The 24,598-nt window shown below is 49.1% G+C and overlaps 1 protein-coding gene across 1 annotated transcript in view; it reads left to right on the top strand.

The window, feature by feature from the left end:
• The window catches only part of LOC138262424 (syntaxin-binding protein 4-like), a 374,700-nt gene that overhangs the window by 216,840 nt on the left and 133,262 nt on the right, over window positions 1-24,598 (top strand). Inside the window, exon 5 of the mRNA XM_069212325.1 lies at window positions 1,243-1,370. Within this exon, the coding sequence (XP_069068426.1) occupies window positions 1,243-1,370 (128 nt within the window). The remainder of the gene's footprint in view (window positions 1-1,242; window positions 1,371-24,598) is intronic.

Genomic DNA, 24,598 nt, shown 5'->3' with positions numbered 1-24,598 from the left:
GAATTGTTTGGACTTGTGTCACTATTCAGAACCATTAGGGGAAAGTTGTCTCTTTTCCAGTGGGTACTCTCGAGGGTTATACTCTTGACCTACCTGAACTGTGAATTTCTTGAGAAATAAATAGATTAAGAATAGATTGCACTAGGTTTTCCAAATAACACACAACATAGTAGATGTGATTTGTTACTTTATTCAAAGGATTATGTGTAGACTATATTTTTAGGATCACAGTCACATTATCTATAGTGGGTCATGGCATATTAGCGAAAATGGCGATGTTGCCCAGACTCTTATGCAGTTTCCAGAGTGCCTTGTGGCCCTTATCTAAGTCGCTGTTTCAAGAACTCATTCATACAGTAGAGAAAAACTAGCTGCTATGAAGCTATGAAGAGGGAGGGCTAGGACTCCCAGTCTTCAAGCACTATTAACTTGCTTCCCAATGTATTGTTGGCTGACTGACTGAGGGATCAAAAAAAAGGGCTGAAGAGGGGTAGAGATAGATCACCTACTAATAGTTGTTAATAGTGCGCATAATGTGACACATCTGGGACTGGACAGCCACGAACAAATTAGGAAAACACAATTTGCACAGGCGATGACACCTTGGGGATTGCTACCATTCAGCAATATTTGAAGACATATAACTAAAGCTAGGTGGATTGATGGAGCTGCTTGAAAATGAACAATTTACATGGACATGTCAAGTTCCTATCATTCCATGAGGTGCAAGACCAGCTCAGTGTAACTCCAGGAGGGTTCTTGCATTATGCCAAACTGACAAGGGTACCAGGGAGGCCTGGAAACAGATCCCACACTTACTGGAAAAACATACACATTGACTGATATGCTGTAATTGAAGCCAGATGGGAGACCCGTTTCCTCAAATTACAGGACCCTACAAGCACATAAACTGACTTATAAGCTAGTAGGGAGGAAAAGATGGAAGAATGACTGCTCAGAACATTTCTCTGAAACTGGATAGGTAGGAGCTTGCACACACTTTACAAATGTCTCTGGTAGCACATGCTTTAAATTAGAGCATTTTATTATTCTCCACATTCTGAGAAAAAACATCAGAGTATGCTACCAAGTGGGCAACTAGGTATTTTTGCTGTTCTTGTCTGAACCGAAAGTCTGTTTGAAAGCTGAACTTTCCTCTGTGCACAGATCTGCTGCAGGTATTGTGTGTGTGTGTGTCTAATGAATGCTAATTAAAGTTAGCTCTGTCTTGTCTCCATACAGATGTTGTACAAGTGTTTCGGGAGATTCTCCAGGATGATCTGGAAGAAGCAGGCCTGGATGAAACATCTTTCCTCTTTACTCACCACCAAGTGGCCACCTTGCTAGACACATCCACCTTTCACTCTTCGGTAGGTGCAGGTCTACAAACCACTTGACTTGATCCTCATAAAGGAATGACAAACTTGCTTGACTAATGCCCGTTGGGTTATTCGTATCTCGGGTGAGAGACAGCTTGAAGGGTTGGTTGGCTTCATCTGTTATTTAGCATTTACAAGTAGCACATTAGTAGCAAATTCATAACCGTTTCAAATTCTGAGTGTCACGGTTTAAAGGATGCCCGCTATCTCTAATTTTGACAGTCACTACCGTTTGTAGCCTTATTTATTCACAGGCCTTCACTGCTAGTGCATAGGGTTTTGAGAGGCCGTCCAAGCACCACATCTGTCTAGACCCTGGCTTGCCTATGTTGTTATTCCTGTGAGGATGACATTATTGCTTCTTCCTGTGATGGGCATGTTTGGTGTCAATGAGACCTGCATTTCCTCTGCTTGGGGTGAACCTAGGCTTTGTGTAAGAGGAAATTACTCTGCCACTGCTTATGCTGTACTGTACAAAGAAAACTTGCACTGCTACTTCTCTTACTGTATTTTGTCTCATATATATCTGAGGGAAGAGTTCATTGTTGCTCTTCATGTTGTAAACTGAAGAACTATGAAAATCCCCTGCCCCTGCTTTTTAGGAGTAGCGTGCTGGCAACCAGAGAGGGTTGGGAAGCCGTTCTTCAGCAACTACACTTACCTCACTTACTAGTACTCTCCAATTAATATTCACATGAGAGAAGCACAAAGTAGTCTGCAATAAATTACATTTATTAGAGAAGGCAGTGCAGTTCCCTATGCGCGAAAAATAATGCTGAACGGACACTGCCTGGTAGCAGACGCATTGAAAAATAGGGTGTTGTGTCAAAATTTCCAGCGCGACACAGACAATGCGTCATTTCTATCCACACTGCAAGGGGCTTGCATCATTTTTCGGCACGCAGTCTTAGTTTCTTACTGTGATGCAGGGATATTTTGATGCCCAGGGACAATGCTTGAAAATCATTAATGTACTGGACGAAGGCACAGGCACTGCGTCAATCCAGTAGGCAAATAGTCAAATTTTTCCATTGCAAGCCAGCCGCTGAGTCAAATTTCCACTCGGGAAGTTGGCTGCATCATTCTGGTTGACTGTGCAGCGATTCCTCAGTCGCAAGGCAGGCTTCGTGTCATTTTCGGCAGGCGTTGCATCAATTGTTGACGCAAAAGGAATTTCTTGAAATGATTATGTCTTTTTGGCCCTGAGACTTCAGTAAACAGGAGGCAAGCTCAATCCAAGTCCTTGGAGAGCACTTTTGGGGAAGGCAGAGTCCTTCTCAGCAAAGACACAGGCCAGCAGGGCAGCAGGGCAACAGTCCTTCTCAGCAAAGCAGTCCAGATGAGTCCTTTGGTCAGCCAGGCAGTTCCTCTTGAAAGGATGCAGGTGTAGGTCCACAAGTGTCTGAGTTGGTGGGGCCAGAGACACAATTTGTATACCCCAAAATGCCTTTGAAGTTGGGGGAGACTTTAAGGAGTGATTTTGAAGTGCACAAGTTCCATTTTCAGTGCATTCCTGTCTGACAGGGGTTTGGCAGTACATTGTGTGAGGGCAGGCCACTGGCCTTTGGAATGTAAGTGTCAGGCCCCCCACCCTTCCAGCCCAGGATGACCCATTCAATATGCAGATGAGTGCAGGTATGACTGAGTGTCCTGTCTTTGTGGTTGTCTGGGTGAAATGCACAAGGGAGCTGTCAATGAGTCCAGCCCAGACGTTGATTGGAGACAGGCAGTAAGGCACAGATGTTTTTTAAGTGCAGAGAAATGCTCACTTTCTAAAAGTGGCATTTCTAAAATAGTAATATAAAATCCAACGTCACCAATAAGCAGGATCTTCTATTACCATTCTGGCCATACTAAATATGACCTGGTTACCCCTTTCATATCAGAATTTACCCTTCAAAAAGTATATGAGGGCAGTCCTAATGCTAGTCTATGAAAGGAGCAGGCTTCACAGGAGTGTTTCACTACCAGGAAATATAAAACACATATGTACATGTCCTGCCTTTTACCTACATAGCATCCCTAGGGCCTACCTTAGGGGTGACTTATATGCAGAAAAATGGGAGTTTAAGGCTTGGCAAGTACTTTTAAATGCCAAGTCAAAGTGGCAGTGAAACTGCACACACAGGCCTTGCAATGGCTAAGGGGCTACTTATGTGGGTGGCACAATCAGTGCTGCAGGCCGACTATTAGCATTTAATTTACAGGACCTGGGCACATATTGTGCACTTTACTAGAGAGTTATAAGTAAATCAAATATGCCAATTCGGGATAAACCAATATTACAATTTTTAAGGCATAGATCATAGACACTTTAGCACTGGTTAGCAGTGGTAAAGTGTGCAGAGTCCTAGACCCAGCAAAAACAGTGTCAGAAAAGTGGAGGGAGGCAGGCAAAAAGTTTGGGGATGACCACCCTAAGTCTGTCAGGTCTAACATGTGCCCCCCCCCAGCTGAAAGTGGGGAGAGCTACCCAACCCCCTGGGAGCTCTCATCACTAAGGTGGAAGAATCTGGAGAGAGCATAAGCAATGGCGTCGTCAGTCCCCGGGTGATGCTCCACCGTAAAGTCCATCCCCTGTAGGGAAATGGACCACCTCAAGATTTTAGGATTTTAACCCCTGATCTGCATGAGACATTTGAGGGGCCTGTGGTCTGTCTGAATCTGGAAGTGAGTCCCAAACAGGTATGGTCTCAGCTTCTTCAGTGCCCAGACCACACCAAATGTTTCTCTTTCAATGGCACTCACTCCACCTCTGCTTCCGTGGTAATAGCCTTCTGCTAATAAAGGCTACTGGTTGGTCTAGGCCCCCTCCCCATTCAGCTGTGCTAGAACCGTCCCTATGCCATGCTCTGAAGCGTCTAGCTGCATGATGAACTTCTTGGAGTAGTCAGGGGCCCTGAGCACGGGTGCCATGCACATAGCTTCCTTTAGGGAGTCTAAGGCTTTCTGACAAGCCTCTGTCCAATTCACCAACTTAGGTTGCTATTTAGAAGTTAGTACTATTAAGGGGGCCACCATGATGCCATAACCCTTAATAAACCTATCGTAGTATGCAGTTTGGCCTAGAAAGGCTCCCTCTTCTGTTTGGGCTCTAGGTGGTTACCAAGCCGTGATGATCTCAATCTTGGCCTGGAGGGGATGCACCTTGCCACCACCTACTAGGTGTCCCAAGTACACCACAGAACCCCACCCAATCTGGCACTTACTGGCCTTGATTGTCAGGCCTGCCTGTTGCAGGGCCTGGAGCACCTTTTGGAGGTGGAGCAGATGTTCCTCCCAGCTGGAACTGTAGAAGACAATGTCGTCTAGATATGCTACGCAGAACGCATCTTTACCAGCCAGGGTCCCGTTAACCAACTGTTGGAAGGTAGAGGGGGTATTTTTCAAACCAAAGAGCATCACTTTGAACTGATAATGTCCCTCAGGAGTTGAAAGAGCAGATCTCTCTTTTGCCCCCTCAGTCAAGGCGATCTGCCAGCACCCTGATGTGAGATCAAAAGTACTGATGAATTTGCCAGTGCCTAGTTTGTCTATGAGCTCATTAGCCCATGGGATGGGGTGAGCGTCACTTTTTGGTGCCAGAATTTAGATCCGGTAGTCCACACAGAATCTAGGTTCTGGCTTGGCACTGGGTGCAGCATCCTTTGGTAACAGCACCACAGGGATGGAGCAAGAACTGCTGGATTTCTCAATTACCCCTAGAGCCAGCATCTTGGCAACTTCCTCCTTAATGCTGGCCTTCACCCTGTCTGACAACCTATAATTTTTATTCTTCAGAGGGGGACTGTGTCCTGTGTCAATATCATGGACACACAAGTGTGTCAGTCCAGGGGTGAGGGAAAACAGTGAGGAGTACTGCTCCAAAAGCTGGTAGCAGTCTCCTTGCTGGTCCAGGGTCAGGGAGTCAGAGATATTGACACCCTCCATTGACCCATCACCTTCTTGGGCAGAGAGGAGGTTGGGGAGAGTTTCACTTTCCGCCTCTACACCCTCCTCTGTCAAAAGAAGCATGTTTGACTTCAGTCCTGAGGCTTCAGTCGGTTCACATGGAGAACCCCTGGGGGTTCCTAGGGGACTGGAGGTCCACTAAGTAAATGGCCTCTCCAGTATGCTCCTTTATCTCAAATGGGCCAGTCCAGTGGTCCTGGAGAGCTCTAGGCTCCATCACCCAAAATTTGTCTCTAGGCTGAAACTCCACCAGGGTGGTCTTCTGGTCGTACCAGTGTTTCATAACCACTTGACTGGCCTTGAGGTTTCTCTTGGCCTTTTTCCAGAAGTATTGCATTTGGTCTTCTTCCAGAAGTATTGCATCTGTTTGCGGAGGGCCAACATGTAGCTGACCACATCCTGGGGGGGTTTCTTGGGAGCTTTCTCCCACCTGTCTTTGACAATGCTTAGGGGTCCCCTGACAGGGTACCCATAGAGAAGCTTAAAGGGACTGAACCCTACCACTTTCTGAGGTACCTCTCTATAAGCAAAAAGAAGACATGGCAAGAGAACCTCCCACTTACGCCTCGTGGCCTCAGGGAGGCCTGTGATCATGCCCTTCAAGGTCTTGTTGAATCTCTCCACAAGACCATTGGTTTGAGGATAGGGTGTGGTGAACTTATAGGTCACCCCACACGCATCCCACATGGACTTAATGTATTAAGACATGAAGTTTGTGCCTCTGTCAGATACAATCTCCTTTGGGAACCCCACACGGGTATCGATCCCCATTAAAGTTTTTGTCACCCCTGGTGCAGTCACCATCCTCAGAGGGATTGCCTCTGGGTAGGGGGTGGCATGGTCCACCAAAACCAGGATACACCTGTTGCCTAGGGCAGTTTTGGGGTCCAATGGACCAATGATGTTGATGTCCACCCTTTCAAAGAGGGTGCCAATGACGGGGAGTGGGATCAGGGGGCTTTGAGCCTTTTTCCTGTCTTCCCAGTGGCCTGGCAGGTAGGACAGGACCTACAGAAGGCATCTGAGGTCACCTGCATTCGGGGCCAATAAAAGTGGGTAACAAGCCTGACAAAGGTCTTGTGTTGCCCTAAATGTCCTGCCAGGGGAATTTCGTGAGCCATGCCCAGTAGGAAGGCCCAGTAACACTGGGGGACCACCAGCAGACGTGCTGCCCCAGGCCCCAGTACCTTAGGCTCACTGTAAAGGAGATTATTCTCCCAATAGACAAGGTGACCACCAGAGGCTTCACCTGCTGCTTGGGCCGAGGCCTGTTGTCTCAAGCCCGCAAGAGTGGGACACTCTTTCTGCGGCTTGCAGAATTCTTCCCTGGTTGGCCCTCCCTCAACTTGCCAGCCAGCAAGCTCAGGTAGGTCACCCAGGGCAGCAATGCCCTCCCCAGTTGGCTCAGTGGCCTCCTCCTCAGGGACCCCGTCAACCACCGCAGGAACTTCTGGGATCGGCTTCCCACGCCCCTTGCCCCTTCTCCTTGGCAGCTGTCTGGGCCGATCTTCCAGGCTCCAAACGCCCTTGACTCCCCTCCTGGGCAGTCATGGACCTTGTGGTCATGCAGACCCACTCAGGCAATCCCAACATCTCCAAGTGAGACCTTAGCTCTACCTCCCTCCAGGTAGTGTGTTCAAGGGCATTGCCTCACAGACAATCTACAGGCATGGCAGGACTCACAACTACTTTCCAAGTACCAGAGACCCCCCCAGTCAAAGGGAACCAGAGCTACCAGTAGGTGGCTCTCACGATAGGCAGCTACTATAACTTGGTGGAATGTGTTCTGTAGGACTTGCTCAGCTGACACCAGCTGACCCCTGACAGCAATCATGCTGGCTCCTGTGTCAGGCAGAGCCTCCATCCGTTGCCCATTAATGGTGAACAACTGCCTATACTTGGAAGTATTGACAGGCATGTGGGCTTTTGGCACTTTTTCTGCATCTCCCAGAGACACTAAGGTTACCTCTGTCTGATCCCCAAAGCTAACTGGGACTACCTCCTCCCCAAGTGCTACACTAGCCAACCCAGGTGTCTGCTATCCAGTGGGGGGCTGTACCCTCTTTAGACACTTGGAGTCACCCTTGGAGTGACCGTACTTAGTGCACTCTAGGCATTGGGGTACAAACCTCCCTGTCTTGCTGTCAAAGAACCCTTTCTTTTAGACTCAGACTGGGACTGGTTACCAATATCCCCTTGAGAATTATTTTGGGGGCCTTTTGAGATCTCCTTATTTGTAAGTTTTTCTCTCCCCTCTTCCTTCAGTTGAGGACCTTTACCACCTTTGTGGGTGCCCCCCCCCCCGCACCAAATACCTTTTTCGACACTCTGGTGCTAGCCAGACGTCCACCACCTCAGGAAGCTTCCTGGGATCAGTCAGCTTGCTGTCAACTAGGTGCTGGCTCAACGCTGTAAAACAAATGCTGAGCATGTGTTCTCTCAGAATCAGATTGTACAAACCTATGTAATCATTTAGGTTACTGCCCCACACCCAGCCATTCAGTGCCTTGCTAGAAGAATCAATAAAGTCTACCCAGGTTTGGTTGGGGAGCTTGCTACTGTCCCTGAAGTTTTTGCGGTCCTTTTCAGGAGTCAGTCCAAATTTGGCAATTAAAATGGCCTTCATAGGGGTATGCTTGGTCTGGTCCCCAGCCTCTAATGTAAGAAGTGTGTCCCTCCCAAGTATTGGCACATATTTCCACAAGCCTACCCCCCCCCCCCCATTGCTCTTCAGGGACCCCCTGAACCCTTAGTGCAACTGTATATGCAGAAAAACCCTTATCAATGTAATTTCCCTCCACATAACTTGGCACCAAATCCTTGGGCATACAAACCTTTTTGTCTCCAGCAGGTCCTGCCAATATGCTGCCACCATCACTGCTGGATTCAGACTGCCTAGACTTGAGCTCTTGCTCCTTCAGACTCAGTTAATTAGCCAAGATCAGATTCTTCCCAGCTAAAGCTCTTCAGCCTCAGCCTGTCTCTCAGCTCTCCTCTCCTCTCCCTCTATTTTTAATCTTGCCAACTACAGCTGGAATTCTCTCTCTTCTCTCCTTTCCTCTGCGGTCAGGCCATGATTGGAGACACTGCTCCCTGCTTTCTCAAGGGGCACAAATTCAAGGGTGTCACCCCCAATACTGTTGTCAAATCCTTGGGAGAGCCCTCCACTTGTTCTCCCAACTCAACATGCTCTTGTGAATGGCCTCTGCCCAGGCCCTCAGTGCTTTTTGGTACTCCTCTTTCCTGGAGGCTCCCCAGGTAGGTACTCCCATCCACTTGTAAAACCCTTTCAGCTGGCTGACAGTGTATGCTTCCAGCTTGGGTAGGTCAAACTCTCCAGCTCCACTTGTGGACCAGCCAGAGACATGATGTATAATATTAGATTAGAAAGTGTCAAGCAGGGAAATCTGTAGCAAAAAGACAACAAATTAAATTGACCTTTAACTGTGGGAAGTAGTGCACACGTTGCTATTGTTTGTCACTGCACAAACACAAGTCCTATCTCCACCGCTGATCCCCAATGTTAGAAATGGTGTCTCTAGTTGACAGAGGTGTATATCCTTGTCCAAGTAGGGACCACAATCCTAGTCAAGGTAAGTCACACACAATACAAATTATCCTGTGCCCACCCTCTGTTAGCTTGGCACTCAGCAGTCAGGCTTAACTTAGAAGGCAATGTGTAAAGTATGTATGCAGTAAATCTTATACTAACACAATGAAAACAACACACAAATATACACCTGAGGCAGTGCCTAACTTGTAAATAAAATGTGCCGGTGCCTAAAGCCCTCCTCTTAAATACATGGCTGCTGCAATTAAATGTGCGAACATGGAATACTGAGGCAGTGTAATCCTGAAGCCATCTTGGGCCTCTTCAATCCATTTAAAACCAATCCCTGCCCCATCAGCTCACTCTTGCAGGTCTCTGCTTTCTCCCATTGCGATGCTTTTTTGTTTTTCTCTTCCTACATCTTTCCCATATGTGTCTTTTGCTCGCAGTAAATGCTTGAGGATAAAAAATAAGTGGTGCTCCACACCGGAAACAACAAGCACAAATTAAGCACTGCACATAGGTTTAGACAAATAGCTAATATTTATCTGAATGAAATAAGGTCAAAATGACAAAGATTCAATAAGCACAAGTTGAAATATCACTTTTAAAAGGTTCAAAAGAGTCTCAATCCTTAGACATAAACAGTTGTCTCTTGGGTACACACAGTACCTGGTATGTGTAAAAAAATAATGACACACAGAGACCGCAGAGGAGGAGATGGATGGAAAAATAAAGTGTTGCGTTGAATTTTCTAATGCAACAGAGACAATGCTTCATTTCTTTCCACGCTGCAAGGAGCTTGCGTCATTTTTCAGCGTGCAGTCTTGGTTCCTCACTATGATGTGGAGATATTTTGATGCCCAGGGAAGATGCATGAAAATCCTTGATGCACTGGAAGAAGGCATGGGCGCTGCTTCGATCCGGTAGGCAATGTGTAGAATTTTTCCATCACAAGGCAAGCGCTGCGTCGAATTTTGTGAGAAAGTAGTCTTTGTTTGTGAGTGTTTGTCAGTGTGCTTTTACTGTCTCACTGGCATCCTACTAGCCAGGACCCTAGTGCTCATAGTTTAAAACCTATTTGTCAGTGTGTTTTGCCTGTCTCACTGGGATCTAGCTAGCCAGGACCCCAGTGCCCATAGTTTGTGGCCTATGTGTGTTGTCAGTATGCCTGGCTGTGTCACTGAAGTTCTGCTAATCAGAACTTTCAGTGCTTAGCTCTCTCTACTTACCAAATTTGTCACTATAGTTCAGTGACTCCATATTGCAATTCTGATTGGCACACTGGACCCCCGTTATAAGTTATAGGTACCTAGGTACCCAGGGCATTGGGGTTCCAGGAGATCTTTATGGGCTGCAGCATTGCTTTTGCCACACATAAGGAGCTCATACAAACCTTTCTTCAGGACTGCCACTGCGGCCTGAGTGAAATAGTGCAAGCACTATTTCACAGCCATTTTTCACTGCACTAAGTAACTTATAAGTCACCTATATGTCTAACATTCATTTACTGAAGGCAAGGTTCAAAGTTACTGTGTGTGAGGGACCCCTTGCACTAGCAAAGGTGCTCCCACGTTGTCCAGGGCTAATTCCCCAGACTTTGTGAGTGTGGGGACACCATTATAAGCATGCACTACATATATGTCAATACTTATATGTAGCTTCACAATTGTAACTCCGAATATGGCCATGTGAGGTGTCTAAGATCATAGAATTGACCAATCCAAATCTGGTATTGGGGGGTCAATTCCATGCACCCTGGGGGCTCCACCATGGACCCCCAGTACTGCCAAACCAGCTCTCTGAGGTGACCACAGCAGCCCCAGCTGCTGCCACCTCGCAGATAGGTTTCTGCCTTCCTGGAGATTGAGAAGCTCAATCCCTGGAAGGCAGAACAATGCATTTCCTTTAGGAGAGGGTTGTTACACCCTCTCCCATTGGAAATAGGTGTTACAAGCATGGGAGGGGTATCCTCCAAGAGCTTCTGGAAATGCTTTGAAGGGCACAAACAGTGTCTTCAGTGTCTTCCTTGCATAATCCAGTCTACACCGGTTCACTGACCTTGCTCTGGCGCAAACCCAGACAAAAGAAAGGGGAGTGACTACTCCCCTGTCCATCACCACCCCATGGGTGGTGCCCAGAGCTCCTTCAGAGTGGCCCAGGCATTAGCCATCTTGGATTCCAAGGTGAGAGGACCCTCTGGAGACCTCTGAGTGGCCAGTGCCAGCAGGTGATGTCAGAGACCCCTCCTGATAGGTGCATACCTGGGTAGGTAGCTAATCCCCCTCTCAGGGCTATTTAGGGTCTCTCATCTGGGTGTTTCCTCAGATTTGGTTTGCAAGATTCCTCCAGGACTCCTCTGTATCCTCTGCTTCAGCTTTTGACTGTCAACCGCAGACTGCTCCAGGAACCACTGTAACTGCAACAAAGTATCCAGGATGACTTCTGTGACCTGCAACTTCAGCTCCAGCCAGCATTTGCAACATTTTCCAACTGTTTGGGGTTAAATTGCACTTTGGTGCTATTTGATAACATATTATATATTGTAAGGCTCTCCTTTTTGCTCCAAAATATTAATATTATTATCCTGTGTTGTTTGCAGCAACTCATACAGTATGTAATACTGTGCTAAGTAACACCTTGCCCTTGGTGCAAATTGACATAATCCAGACAGTTTACTTAAACGGGATCCCTGTCTCTGGCTTTTAACACTCTGGCCCTCAATACAACCCTGGAGGTAGGTGTTAAAGCGGCGGTAACAGGCTGGCGGAAAAAAAAATGGGATTACGACCACAGTGGAAACTGCCAACATAGACAGCCACTTTAACACTCCGACTGCCACGGCGGTACAAACAAACAGAGCGGGGGTAACCGCCAACAGACAGGCGGAAGACAATGTACCGCCCACCCTATCACAAGATGCCAATCCGCCACCCTTTCCGGGGCAGAACCAATGCGAACAAAAACACGCCGGAAACAGTACACAGAAGGGAAAACACTCACCTCTCCACACCCCACGAGCAACCAGGATGCCATGGGGCCAGAACTGCAGATCCTGCCGGTGCTGGTCTTCCTGCTCCTCTATCAGGAGCTCCAACGACAGCGGTGATGACCACGGTGAGTACTGCACCTACAACACAGGGGAGAGGGGAGGGGAAAGAGAGTGACACACAAACGCAACACTCAACACCCCACCCCACCCTCACCCACAACACCATACACACAAATACATGCTGCAACATTACATATACACCCCCCACCCCCCCTTGAATAAAGCAAAGGACAAAAGTAAATGAGTTGAACGATTGTAATCAATAAAAATCCAGTAGTCAAAACTCAAAATACAGTATATACAATTATGTACACCAACTACACAAGTCCGGATACTGCACCAATCATTGTCCGTGGACCACTGGGCCCAAATTGCATGGGCAAGGCCCACACTAGATACCTGACTCAAATGGAGAGAACACTGGAGGGGCATCAGATCGAAATGAAACAGGCACCTCAGGGGGAGGTGGAGGAGGCACCTCAGCCTGATGAATGCACGACGCCACTGCTCCACGAGGGGGCTCCATGCCCACTGCTGTACCCTGGGGAGTGCAAAGCCACAGTCTCTCCAGTCTTTACAGTGGGTGGTTTGCCCACTGCTCTATCCTGGGTTGTGCAAAGCCACAGTCTCTCAAGTCTCTCCATTGTGTGGTTTGCCCACTGCTGTATCCTGGGGAGTGCAAAGCCACAGTCTCTCAAGTGGGTGGTTTGCCCACTGCTGTATCCTGGGGAGTGCAAAGCCACAGTCTCTCAAGTGGATAACAGTCTCCACTGGTTCTGGAGGGGGCTTTGTGCCCAGAGTGCTTCATCCTGCCAAGGACTGAGGTAGTGGATGTATCTCTCCACTGGTTCTGGAGGGGGCTTTGTACCCAGAGTGCTTCATCCTGCCAAGGACTGAGGTAGTGGATGTATCTCTCCACTGGTTCTGGAGGGGGCTTTGTGCCCAGAGTGCTTCATCCTGCCAAGGACTGAGGTAGTGGATGCCTTTCTCCACTGAAAGTGATGCTTCATGGAAGCTGCCCAAGCTCCTGGAACTCACCACCAGCCTCGGACGACTGACCACTGGGGTTGGCAGCCATGTCTGCAGTGATGCCACTGGCTCAGGATGTCGCGGGCCGCTGGTGGTGCTTGCGACGGTGTCAGTCACGGCGGGGCTTGCGGCGGGCTCAGTGACGGCGGTGCTGGTGGCGAGCTCTGTGACAGTGGTGCTGGCGGCGGGCTCTGTGGCGGCAGTGATGGCAGCGGGCTCTGTGGCGGTGGTGCTGGTGGCGGGCTCAGTGACAGTGGTGCTGGCGGCGGGCTCTGTGGCAGCGGTGTTGGAGGCGGGCTCTGTGGTGGCGGTGCTTGCGGCGGGCTCAGTGACAGCAGTGCTGGAGGCAGGCTCTGTGGCAGCGGTGCTGGCGGGGGGCTCTGTGATGGCGGTGCTGGTGGCAGGCTCAGCAGTCTTCTCCGCCGTACAGGTTGGCGTCGGCGTGGACAGAAGGTGTGACACTGGTCCCTCAGTCGGTGCCACCATGCCCTCTCCTGACCTGCCCATCAGTTTCTGGCCCTCACCCACCTTGGATGGTGGCCTAGCTGTCTTGCCACTATTCCCTTTCGTTTTACCCTGAGCCCTTGGTGCCAGGTGTTTTCTGCTTCTCCCTCCGGGATGTGGGCAACTTTTTTAGTTTTGCGGGTGGCAGAATGTCCTTGCTCTCGCTCCGTGGCACACTGGCAGCCCTGATGGTTGGCGCACTCCAATAGCCCGCAGTTGCTGGCACCACTGTGCCTGGGGATGTGGTGGCTGAGGTGCTGGGTTGAGACCTGGAAAGCCTGGCCCTAGGAGACGGACGGGGGAGGTGTAGGGAAGAGGTCAATATTAGCCAGGAAAAGTTTTTTAGACACACTGGGACGGGTAGATGGAGGGGGTTTGGGAGTGGAGGAAGAGGTAGTGGTTGTAGGAGGTGTATGTCTGCTGAATTTGGGTTAAGGTGCATGGGCTGGAGGCTGTTGTGAAATGGATGGCTGTTGGGTGGGTGTGTGCCTGCGTTTGTGTCCTTTGGGGGGAGGGCTCACAGACGCACAGGGAGAGGACACAGGGGATGTGTGAATGGTAGTGGGGTGGTGAGTGCACGTGAGCGGTGTGTGGTGATGGGCGTGCTGGTGATGGAGGTAGTGGCTGAAGATGTAGTGCATGCAGGCGTGAGTGGAGACGAGACTGGGAGGGAGGAGGGAGACGTGGAGGAGGGGGACACAGTGGTGGCAGTGGATGTTGGTATGTTTGCATGGGTATGATGCTTGTGTGAGTACCTGTGGGATGTGTGGTGCTTATGTTTGCCTGAGCCACTCTTGTGTGTTGATGTGTGTGCATGCTGGTCTGATGGTGGGCTTGGGATAGGCTGAGGTATAGGGGATTGGATCTGGGTGGAGGAAGTTGGAGGGGGGAGGCTGGACACAGGGACAATGGCTGCCATCAGTGCTGAAGCCAGAGCCTGAAATGTTCTCTGTTGGGTTGCCTGGCCAGAATGAATGCCCTCCAGGTATGCATATGTTTGTTGCAAATGCCTCTCAACACCCTGGATGGCATTGAGAATGGTAGACTGCCCAACAGTGAGGGATCTCAGGAGGTCAATAGCCTCCTCACTGAGGGCAGCAGGGCTGACTGGGGCAGGGCCTGAGGTGCCTGGGGCGAAGGAGATACCCACCCTCCTGGGTGAGCGAGCACAGGACACATGCTGAGGGGCTGCTGGGAGGGCGGTGCTGGTAGGGGGGTGGCAGCTGTACCTGTTGATGCGGGGGGCACATAGGGGCCCACCACCGCAAGGGAACTCCCATCAGAGGAGGAGTCGCTGTCCCTGCTGTCACCTCCTGTCCCCGCCGTGGAGCTCCCCTCGCCCTCCGTCCCACTGGTGGATTCAAACTCCGTTGTTTCGCCCTCTAGGGCCAAGTGGTATGCAGCTCCCTCCTGCTCCGGTGCCACTGCTCCTCCGCCTGATGATGCTATTGCACACAAGAACATGGAGACCACAAAAAGGGGGGGAGGGAAAGACAGAAGAAAGACATGTTCAATGCATGCAACACCAATACCTTTGGCGGACACTACAGACACAGCAGACCTCTGCACTACGCCATGCACTTATAGTTCCTAGATTATTCACAGGGCCATGGGGCACAAGGCCTATGCCCGATTGCTGCACACATGGAAGTCACAGGAGCCTAACTAGGTGTAGATGGCACTAACCACTGGTGGGGTTGGGGTGCCACTGAGCATGCCTCACAAGGGACCTTGCCTACCAAGCTCGCCCTGGCCTAGGGGATCCCACTGCCCACCTCCCCCACCCAGTCACCTCGCAATGCGCGCAGAGTCAGATGAATGTGACTGTACTCACCCCCTTGTGGCTGCTGTGATGCCCTCAAGCGCCCATCCAACTCCGGATACACCACCGCCAGAATCCTGAACATCAGGGGGGTCATGGTGCGACGGGCACCCCCTCCCCGTTGGGAGGCCATCCCCAGCTGGGCCTCCGCCGTCTTCTTGCTCCAGCGGCGAATGTCCTCCCATCTTTTCCGGCAGTGGGTGCTCCGCCTGTGGTGTACCCACAGGGTCCGGAAGTCCTTGGCGATGGCACGCCAAATATCCTCCTTCTGGTGGGCGCTGACCTAGAGGAATAGTACTGGGGAAAAGGAAAATCTTTACCCGTCCGGACCGTCATACTCATTGGCCCACATTCTGACCCTTGCCCTGACGCACATACACTCACCCTCCGCTCATGCAGGCCTCAGCCCCGCCCCCCATGTATCTTCCATCCACACCACTCCAAACAGGCATTGCCCATGCAGCATGCTCACAGTGTACTCACCTGTTTGTCTGGAGGACCGTACAGTTGTGTGTACTGGGGCAGGACCCCATCCACTAACTTCTCCAACTCCTCCGAAGTGAAGGCAGGGGCCCTTTCCCCAGACACATGAGCCATCGTCGCTTCCAGACTGAGGTCACAGCAGCACTTGCAGTGCAGGTCCACTCCTGTTGAAGGTCAGGTATCAAGTGACTGAACAGACAGAAAATGGCGGTCACGTCCGCAGTGGTACGTACCATCACCACCGCCGTACATCGTCATTGGCTCCTGGTACCCATAGGGTCCAATGTTAACCAATGCAGGATTGCACTGCGGTCTTCGACCGCCTACCGCGACGGTGTAGAACGCCAGCGCAGTTACCTCATATCCCCTTGTCCCACTTTACAGGTCAGACAGCCGCCATTTCAGGGGGCCACATGGCATTAATAATAACTGCATCACACCTATCTAGGGCTTGCATACACACAGTAACAGGCACATTGCAGATTAAAAAATGTGTGAAAATGACATTTTGTGATACCTCAGTGTTGGCTGACTCTCTGCTCGCTGTTCTCCTCCATAGGGCCCGTCCGCTGGGGCAGGTGATGAGATTGCAGCATCCTCTGGTGTACAGACGGCTGGTGGACCTGTCGACAATGGAAGAGAGACACGTAATAGTCACCTACAAACTTGATTGTGCAACAATCCATGAACTGTGTGCCCAGTTGGAGCCAGACCTGATGTCAGCTATCCACCATCCCACAGGGATCCCCCCTCTAGTGGGTCTTTTCAAACAACAGTGGCCATTGCATCAGGGATGTCCCAGCCAATGTTCTCTAACGTGTTGTCCAGAGTGTTGTCTGCCCTGCTGAAACACATGTGCAGCTACACCGTTTTCCCTCAGGCGGAGGATTTGCCTACAGTGAAAGGTGACTTCTATGCCCTGGGACATATCCTCAACATCATAGGTGCCATTGATGGGACACATGTGGCCTTGGTACCCCCCGCAGGAGTGAACAGGTGTACAGAAACAGGAAGAGCTACCATTCGCTGAATGTGCAGATGGTGTGTTTGGCCAACCAGTACATCTCCCATGTGAATGCAAAGTTTCCTGGCTCAGTGCATGATGCTTACATTCTGAGGAATAGCAGCATCCCTTATGTGATGGGGCAACTCCTGAGGCAACGTGTGTGGCTAATAGGTGAGGATAAGGACCCTATACACTGTGAATAGTTGTCTGGGTCTGGGGTTGTCCCTACGGATTAGTGTGTGTCTAACAGTTGTCCCTCGACATTTGCAGGTGACTCTGGTTACCCCAACCTGTCCTGGCTACTGGCCCCAGTGAGAAATCCCAGGACAAGGACCGAGGAATGCTACAATAAGGTACATGGGTGAACTAGGAGGATTATAGAAAGAACCTTCGGCCTCCTGATGGCCAGGTTCCGGTGCCTCCATATGACAGGTGGTTCTCTCTACTACTCACCGAAGAAGGTGTGCCAGATCATCGTGGCCTGCTGTATGCTGCACAACCTGGCTTTGCGATGACAGGTGCCTTTTCTGCAGGAGGATGGGCCAGCTGGAGGTCTTGTGGCAGCTGTTGAGCCTGTGGACAGTGAAGAAGAGGAGGCAGAAGAAGAGGATATCGACAACAGAAACAACGTTATCCAGCAATACTTCCAGTGAGACACAGGGAAGAAGATATCACTGCCTCACACATCTCATACTATTGTTTAACCTATCATAAGTCTGTCATTTTCACCCAGTGTATGGACCCTGACTTTCACTTTGCCTTTCCATTTCACAGATGTGAATCACTTTGTGACCTCTGCTATATCTTCTCATGGACTAGAGCTGTGTTACATCGGTATGTTGACAAGTAAAGTGACATTGTTATATTCCATAGTTATTGCAATTACACATTTATGAATGCACAGACTGACTCCAGATTATTTTGTGATTGATGTATGTATATTTTTGTGCAAATAAGTGGAGGGGGTTGTAAAATGGGCAGGGGTGATGGTGGAGGAATGTCCATGGCAGAATCCAGTCTATTTGTTTCACAGGTGCATTGCCCAAAGGGGCATAGGAAATGGAGCAAGGGCAGTTTAAGGATGGACAGGGTGACAAAGTGGGACAGAAGGATGACATTCAGGGGGGTCTCATTTCCTGGCGGGGTCTTGTCAATGTTCTCTGTCTTGTTCCTGGATCTCAGGGACAGTTTGCAGGGTGGCTCTCCATCTGCAGGGGGTGGGGTGCTGGTGTCATGGTCCTGTGGTGGTGCCTCCTGTCCACTAGTGTCGGCGGAGGTGGTGGGCTGTTCATCATCCAGGCTAGTGTCAGGGGCCCCTTGTTGGGCCGCAGTGTCCCTCCTAGTGTTGACAAGGTCCTGCAGCACCCCTACAATGGTGACCAGGGTGGTGTTGATGGACTTCAGTTCCTCCCTGATCCCCAGATAGTGTTCCTCCTGCACCCGCTGGGTCTCCTGAAACTTGGCCAGTACCATTGCCATCGTCTCCTGGGAATGATGGGACACTCCCATGATGTTGGAGAGGGCCTTGTGGAGAGTGGGTTCCCTGGTCCTGTCCTCCCCCTGTCGCACAGCTGTCCTCCCAGTTCCCCTGTTTTCCTGTTCCTCTGTCCCCTGAACTGTGTGCCCACTGCCCCAAGTCCCTGATTTACTTGGGGTGGTGGGTTTGCATGGGTTCCCTGTAGTGGTGGACACACTGCTGCTTGACGTGTCCTGGGGACAGAGGGATAGGCCTGCTGGGTGGGTGCTGTGCTGGTGTTTCCTGAGGGGGGAGGCTCTGTTGTGGCTTGTGCAAGTGTCAGGGGAACCGACTGTCCTGAGGTCCCAGATTGGCTGGGCTGGTCATCTTGATCCAGTTGTGCAGAGCTGCTGTCATCGTTGTGGGCCTCTTCTGTGGGGGGACTGAACATGTCTGGAACCTCCTGTCCAGTGATGTTGGGTAGGGGTCCTGCAGGGGTGTAAAGGCATGATTATTGCATCTGTGTGCCATTGTATGCAATGGGTGAGTGACCCGGTACTCCAGTGGTTGCATTCTTGTCTAGGTCCTTGTGTGATATTTGGTTTGGGGTCTGTGTGGGTATCTGTTGTGGACATGCTTTGGTGATGGATGTCCATGCTTTGGTGTTGCATGCAGGGCTTGGTATTGGGATGGGTGGGTTGTGATAGTGGGACATATGTGAGGTGTTGGAGTGATGGGGTGAGGGTGGGGGTATGTGATGGCATGCAGGTAGGGTGGGGGATATAATAGTTAAGAGTTGACTTACCAGAGTCCATTCCTCCTGCTATTCCTGCGAGGCCCTCAGGATGCAGTATTGCCAAGACTTGCTCCTCCCATGTTGTTAGTTGTGGGGGAGGAGGTGGGGGTCCACCGCCAGTCCTCTGTACTGCAATCTGGTGTCTGGAGACCACGGAACGCACCTTCCTCCGTAGGTCGTTCCACCTCTTCCTGATGTAATCCCGTGTTCTGGGGTGCTGTCCCACTGCGTTGACCCTGTCGACGATTCTGCGCCATAGCTCCATCTTCCTAGCAATGGAGGTGTGCTGCACCTGTGATCCGAATAGCTGTGGCTCTACCCGGATGATTTCCTCCACCATGACCCTGAGCTCCTGCTCAGAGAACCTGGGGTGTCGTTGAGGTGCCATGATGAGGTGTGGATGATTTGTGAGGTGGTGTCTGTTGTGATGTGTAAGGGGATGTGATTGTGTGTGTTGTTTGAGGTGCATGGATGTTGTGTGAGTGATGATGTTGTGTGTCTGTGGATGCTAGTGTTGTTTCTGGTGGTGTCTCTCTATCTGGCCTTCTTTCAAAATTTTAGTAGTAAGGGTTTGTGGGTGATGTGTGTGTTTTATATTAGATTGGGTGTGTGGGAGTGGTGTGTATATGTGTATCAGTTGGGTGCATTACAATTTGTCCAATGTGGTTGTGTTTTGTAAATATGTGTGTATTTTGAGTGCAGCCAATGGAATACCGCGGTTGAAAGACCGCCGTGTGGATTCGTGTGTCGTGATAGTGTGGGCATATTCCTGTTGGCATGACGGTGTCGGTTTTGTGATCGCCAGTTTATCACTGACCTTTGGTGTGGCGGACTTGTGTGGGTGTCTGGATTTTGGCGGATTCCGAGCTGTGGGTCGTAATAGCTGTAGCGGAATTCCGCCGCCGCAGCGGTGTCTTGGCGGTCTTCTCACTCATTAGCATAATTTCCACAGGAGGGACATCCACGAAGCAACTGTTGCAGTAGCTGTACTGCATTGCCGTGGTAATTTCTCCCGTAAAGAGAATCATGCAATGCAAAATATACTAACGAATGACATTATACCAATTGCACATCTCACACATGGGGATATCATACATTTTACTCGCTTTGTGCCTGGTTTTATTTATGGCTAGGATTTCACACAACAACAAAGTATTTTCCTAGGTCTGGCTTTAACTGAAAACCTACTGGTGTTTTCGCTGATCCGGCCACTCTTTCCCTCTTTTGCATGTTATAGGGGGCGGCGCTCTGCTGTGCAAAGTAACTTCAGTTTAGCGTTCATTTGGACTTTTGGTGAAAAAAATTTAATGCATGGGAAAGTTGATAGGAGCAGATGTTTGCGCCACTTTTACTTCCATGGATCATGCGACCTCCCATGTAGCGAAACATAAGGCTTTGAACTTTAAGTGCCTTGGTCATAAATTCAGGAGAAGGATGCTAAAAAAATCCATTGGTCTTAGTGAGAAAAGATGGTTTACCAGCTAATGGGGTTTAGGCATTGATCATTCACTAACTCGCCAGTCAAAACATGGAATGTGACTGTATACAGAACATATACCACCATGGCTGGGATTGTTATCATTCCACAGATTACTTACTTGGTACTCTGGTTTCTAATTAAGTGTAACAATTGTCCCATTGGCAACAGCAGTTGGGCTTCAGGCCAGACTTCTACCCCCTGCTGTAATTCAATTCAGCTTTATTTCGGTAAAAAATATACCATAAAAGCACCTATACAAACACTTAAATAAGTATAAAAAGAATAAATAAAAGCCATCACGATGTTCTTTGATTAAGAATAATAAAATACAATAAAACTCAATATAGATGCGGTTCATGATCCAAATGCATATCATAACTATCTATTTGTGAATACCCTAATTTTATAAAATATTTAAAAATATATTAACAGCCAAAAAAACAATTCTTCAAGAATGGGATATAAATCATAAAAAACAGTTAGTTTTATATTTTAGTCTAATATGCCAGATAGCCTCCAAATATTTTGCTAGTCTGCAAGCCCCAGACACATTTGGATCTGCTTTGCAGATCCTGAGGGCCAGTGAACGATTCCTAAATCCCATAGATCTGTAAAGCGGTACAATCCAGCGTGCCCTCTGCTTGGAATATGCTGGGCAATGAAAAAGAACATGCGCCACGCATTCAGCGGTTCCGCATCCCATTGGGCATAAGTTAGAAGGGTTGTCGGATTTCAGCCAGCTACAAGTAAAAGTGCGTAATGGGAGCACCCCTGTTCTAAATCTAATGTAAAGTGCTCGTGCTAGTGGAGATAAAATCACATCCATATAATGTTCGAACTCATAATGACATTTTGACAATAAAAAACTGTTTGTCATGCTGATGGAGGATAATTTAGCCAATTTGTCTATTTGTACATTCAACCAGTACAAATCCTTCATGACCTGGCTAGTGTTTTTTGGCAAAGAGGAAGGGTCTGACCAGTACTCTCCCAACCCAAGTTCAGCGAAGGAGCATCCAACATATTTAAGCCACGTGACTTTTTTTATAGCATGCATGATTAGCAGATCGCTCAGCCAAACCCTATAGGGGCTATAAGTGTCCGCTGACCAGATCCGGATCCAATATAATAACGGTCTTAAGGCCGCAATATGTGAAATGGAATTAAGGTTTAAATCCATCCGGATCGGCAACGAGGGGGTATTGTGGGCACTTTTAGGAGCGATTTTACAAAATAATTTTCAGCTCTTTCAAGATCCTACAGGTTTCAATAACCCCATAGCTCAGCACCGTATAAGGTTCCCCGTCTGGCTTGGGCCTTATATATCTCCATGGCAGGGGTAATAGCAAACCTCTGAGACCTAGCAGCATACCTCAAGATACCCCCGACTTTTGTTTCAAACTCATAAGCGACTTCAAAAGATGCCTGCCATTTTTGTGAATCCTCCAATTTGATTCCTAAGTAATCAAAGGCAATGACTCTTTCTAACAACACACCCTCCAGGAGTATAGGTTTCCTCATTTTGTACTTTGTGTCCCCAAAAACCCTATACTTTGTTTTTGCTGCGTTAATTTCCAATCCGTGATCTTTACAGAAGCCCATGAACTTTGTAAGCAAATTAGAGAGCCCTGAAACAGTTTGAGATAGCAATAGAGTATCGTCTGCAAATAACAAACAATGGGCCTTTACTCCACCCATCCTAGGTGCATCATTATCACAATCCAGAAGATAGAAGATGCACCCATTGATGAACAAAAGAAAGAGGATGGGGGCAAGGACACATCCTTGTCTCACTTCTCTACATATTGGAATCTCAGGCGTTAGCTCCTCATTTGACCTTCAACGAATTCTAGCATAACTCTCGGAGTAGAGATCTTTGATTACGTTTAATATGGGGCCGATACACCAGCTCTGCTCATAACTTCCCACAATTTGCTGTGTGGAACAAGGTCGAATGCAGATTTGAGATCTACAAACGCAACAAAAAGCTTCCCTGTGTCCACATCCACCAACTTCCATTTAATAGTGAGGAAGCAGAAGACCTGATCAACTGTGCTTATTTTTTGCTTGAAACCCGCCTGCAGATGACTGGGGGCTTGATTTTCTTCAATCCAGTTTTTGAGCCTACTCAATACTTGATAGCAGAAAATCTTTTGCAAATTATCCAGTAAACTAATCGGTCTATAATTCCCCGGGACACCCTTCTCCCCTTTTTTATGTATAGGAACAATATTTGCCCCCGAGGATAAATTCTACTCATCAGGACAGCATTTGATACCCTGTTGACATAAGGGCCCCAATAATTCACGTCTGATTTAAACATATCTGAAGGAATACCATCCAACCCAGGCGCTTTCCCTGATTTTTGAGCCCTAATGGCATTCTCAGTTTCCTTCAGAGTAAAAGATGTCAAGCTGACTGTAGAAAAGAGGGCGTGGGAGGGTTTGCTATCATTTGTGGTGAGGGTGAGAGGCTCTAAGCTGTACAGCTCAGTAAAATAAGTAGACCAAGTTTCCTGCGAGATGTGACAAATGGGTCTAGGATTCTCACTGCAACTGCTTCTGGCCAGCAGGGACCAGAAACGCTTTGGACCTGAATCCTTGGCTGCCAGTACTAATTCATGCCATGACGACTCTTCCCACTAATTTGTACAAAACTTAAGTACAGATGCATAGTTGCGCCTTACGCAAGATATCTTGCCTCTGTCTCTTGATATTATTGCTTTTATAAGAGTGTGCTTGGCCTCTCTACACGCCTTGCCAAACCACCTCTGATGAAGCTTTACTCCTAGGTTTTTATTGTCCCTGGTGGTTTTAAGGAATAGCTCTCTGAGGGCCAAGAAGAGTTCTGTGTGCAATGTCATGACCTCAGGCGGGGTACGTAAAAGAGAATCATCAGAAAACTGGTGGGTTGTTACTAGAGCATGCATTTTCCCCCATAATTTATGAGAATTTCTAAAAGACTCCCATTTTACTGCCCGCTTGTTGGAGGACACCTTAATAATGTCAGAGGCATCCTGATTGGTACAAACATCTATCCTAATAAACAGCTGCCTGTCATAGGTTACCAGAAGGGCAGCATGATCACTGTTGTGCAAATCACTCATCTTAACATCATTAATAAGGTGCCATATCCTGACATCAAGAAGAACAAGATCGAGTATGCTGCTATATAACCCTCTAAAGTAGGTAGGTTTTGCAGGCTTGTCTGATGGAAAACGCCCATTCCCTGGGCGAAGACCATGCATTATCATAAGATCAATTATCTGGAGGGCCCTATTAGTGGTTTTGGGGTGTTTCGTCTGTGATGAATGTAGGGGGGTATTCCATACTAAGGTGGTCATTATGAACACAGCAGAAACAACCTCCGTGTTCATGCTGGCGGTCAAAACACTGACCGCCAGCGACCCCGGAACCCCCCGCCAACCAGATAATTAACTTTTCTGTCGGCCGGCGGGCGGAAACATTGTTTCCACCCGCCGGCTCACAGCAAGGCTCGGCCGGGACTTTGACGCCGGCTCCACATGGAGCCGCCGCCAATGCCTCTGTGCGGCAGGTGCAGTTGCACCCGTCACGCAGATCACTGCCCATTTGCGACGGGGGTCTGCACTGGGGCCCCTGCACTGCCCATGCAAAGTGCATGGGCAGTGCAGGGGCCCCCAGGGGTGCCCCGATGCACCCCTTCTACCAGCCTTTTCCTGGCGGGATATCCCGCCAGGAAAAGGCTGGCAGGAAATGAAACATTATCCGCAGGGTAGCGCCGCTACCCTGGTGGATGGTGTTTTAACTCGTCGCCAGTCTGCCCGACGGCGGGAGCCTGGCGGTGGGTGAGGGCTGCTGCTGGCGGCCCTCACCTTGTTCATAATATGGTGGTTTGGCCTGCCATGCCGGCTGGCGGCTTCAGCCCCCACTGCTGGCATGGCGGGCCAAACCGCCTGGATCGTAATGAGGTCCTAAGTCTTCATATTGAGTGGTCTCAGAGAAAACTGAGTTAGGCTCGAGAGACACATTAAAATCACTAGCTATGATAATGTAATGAGTCAAAAAGTGATCCGACACCAAGGAATTCAATATCTGGATGGTTTTGGATA

Source organism: Pleurodeles waltl, chromosome 10 (genome assembly GCF_031143425.1).
Source record: "Pleurodeles waltl isolate 20211129_DDA chromosome 10, aPleWal1.hap1.20221129, whole genome shotgun sequence".
In the NCBI taxonomy this organism is placed as follows: domain Eukaryota; kingdom Metazoa; phylum Chordata; class Amphibia; order Caudata; family Salamandridae; genus Pleurodeles; species Pleurodeles waltl.
Note: the sequence above shows the minus strand (reverse complement) of the source record. Positions and strands in the feature narration are given on the sequence as shown.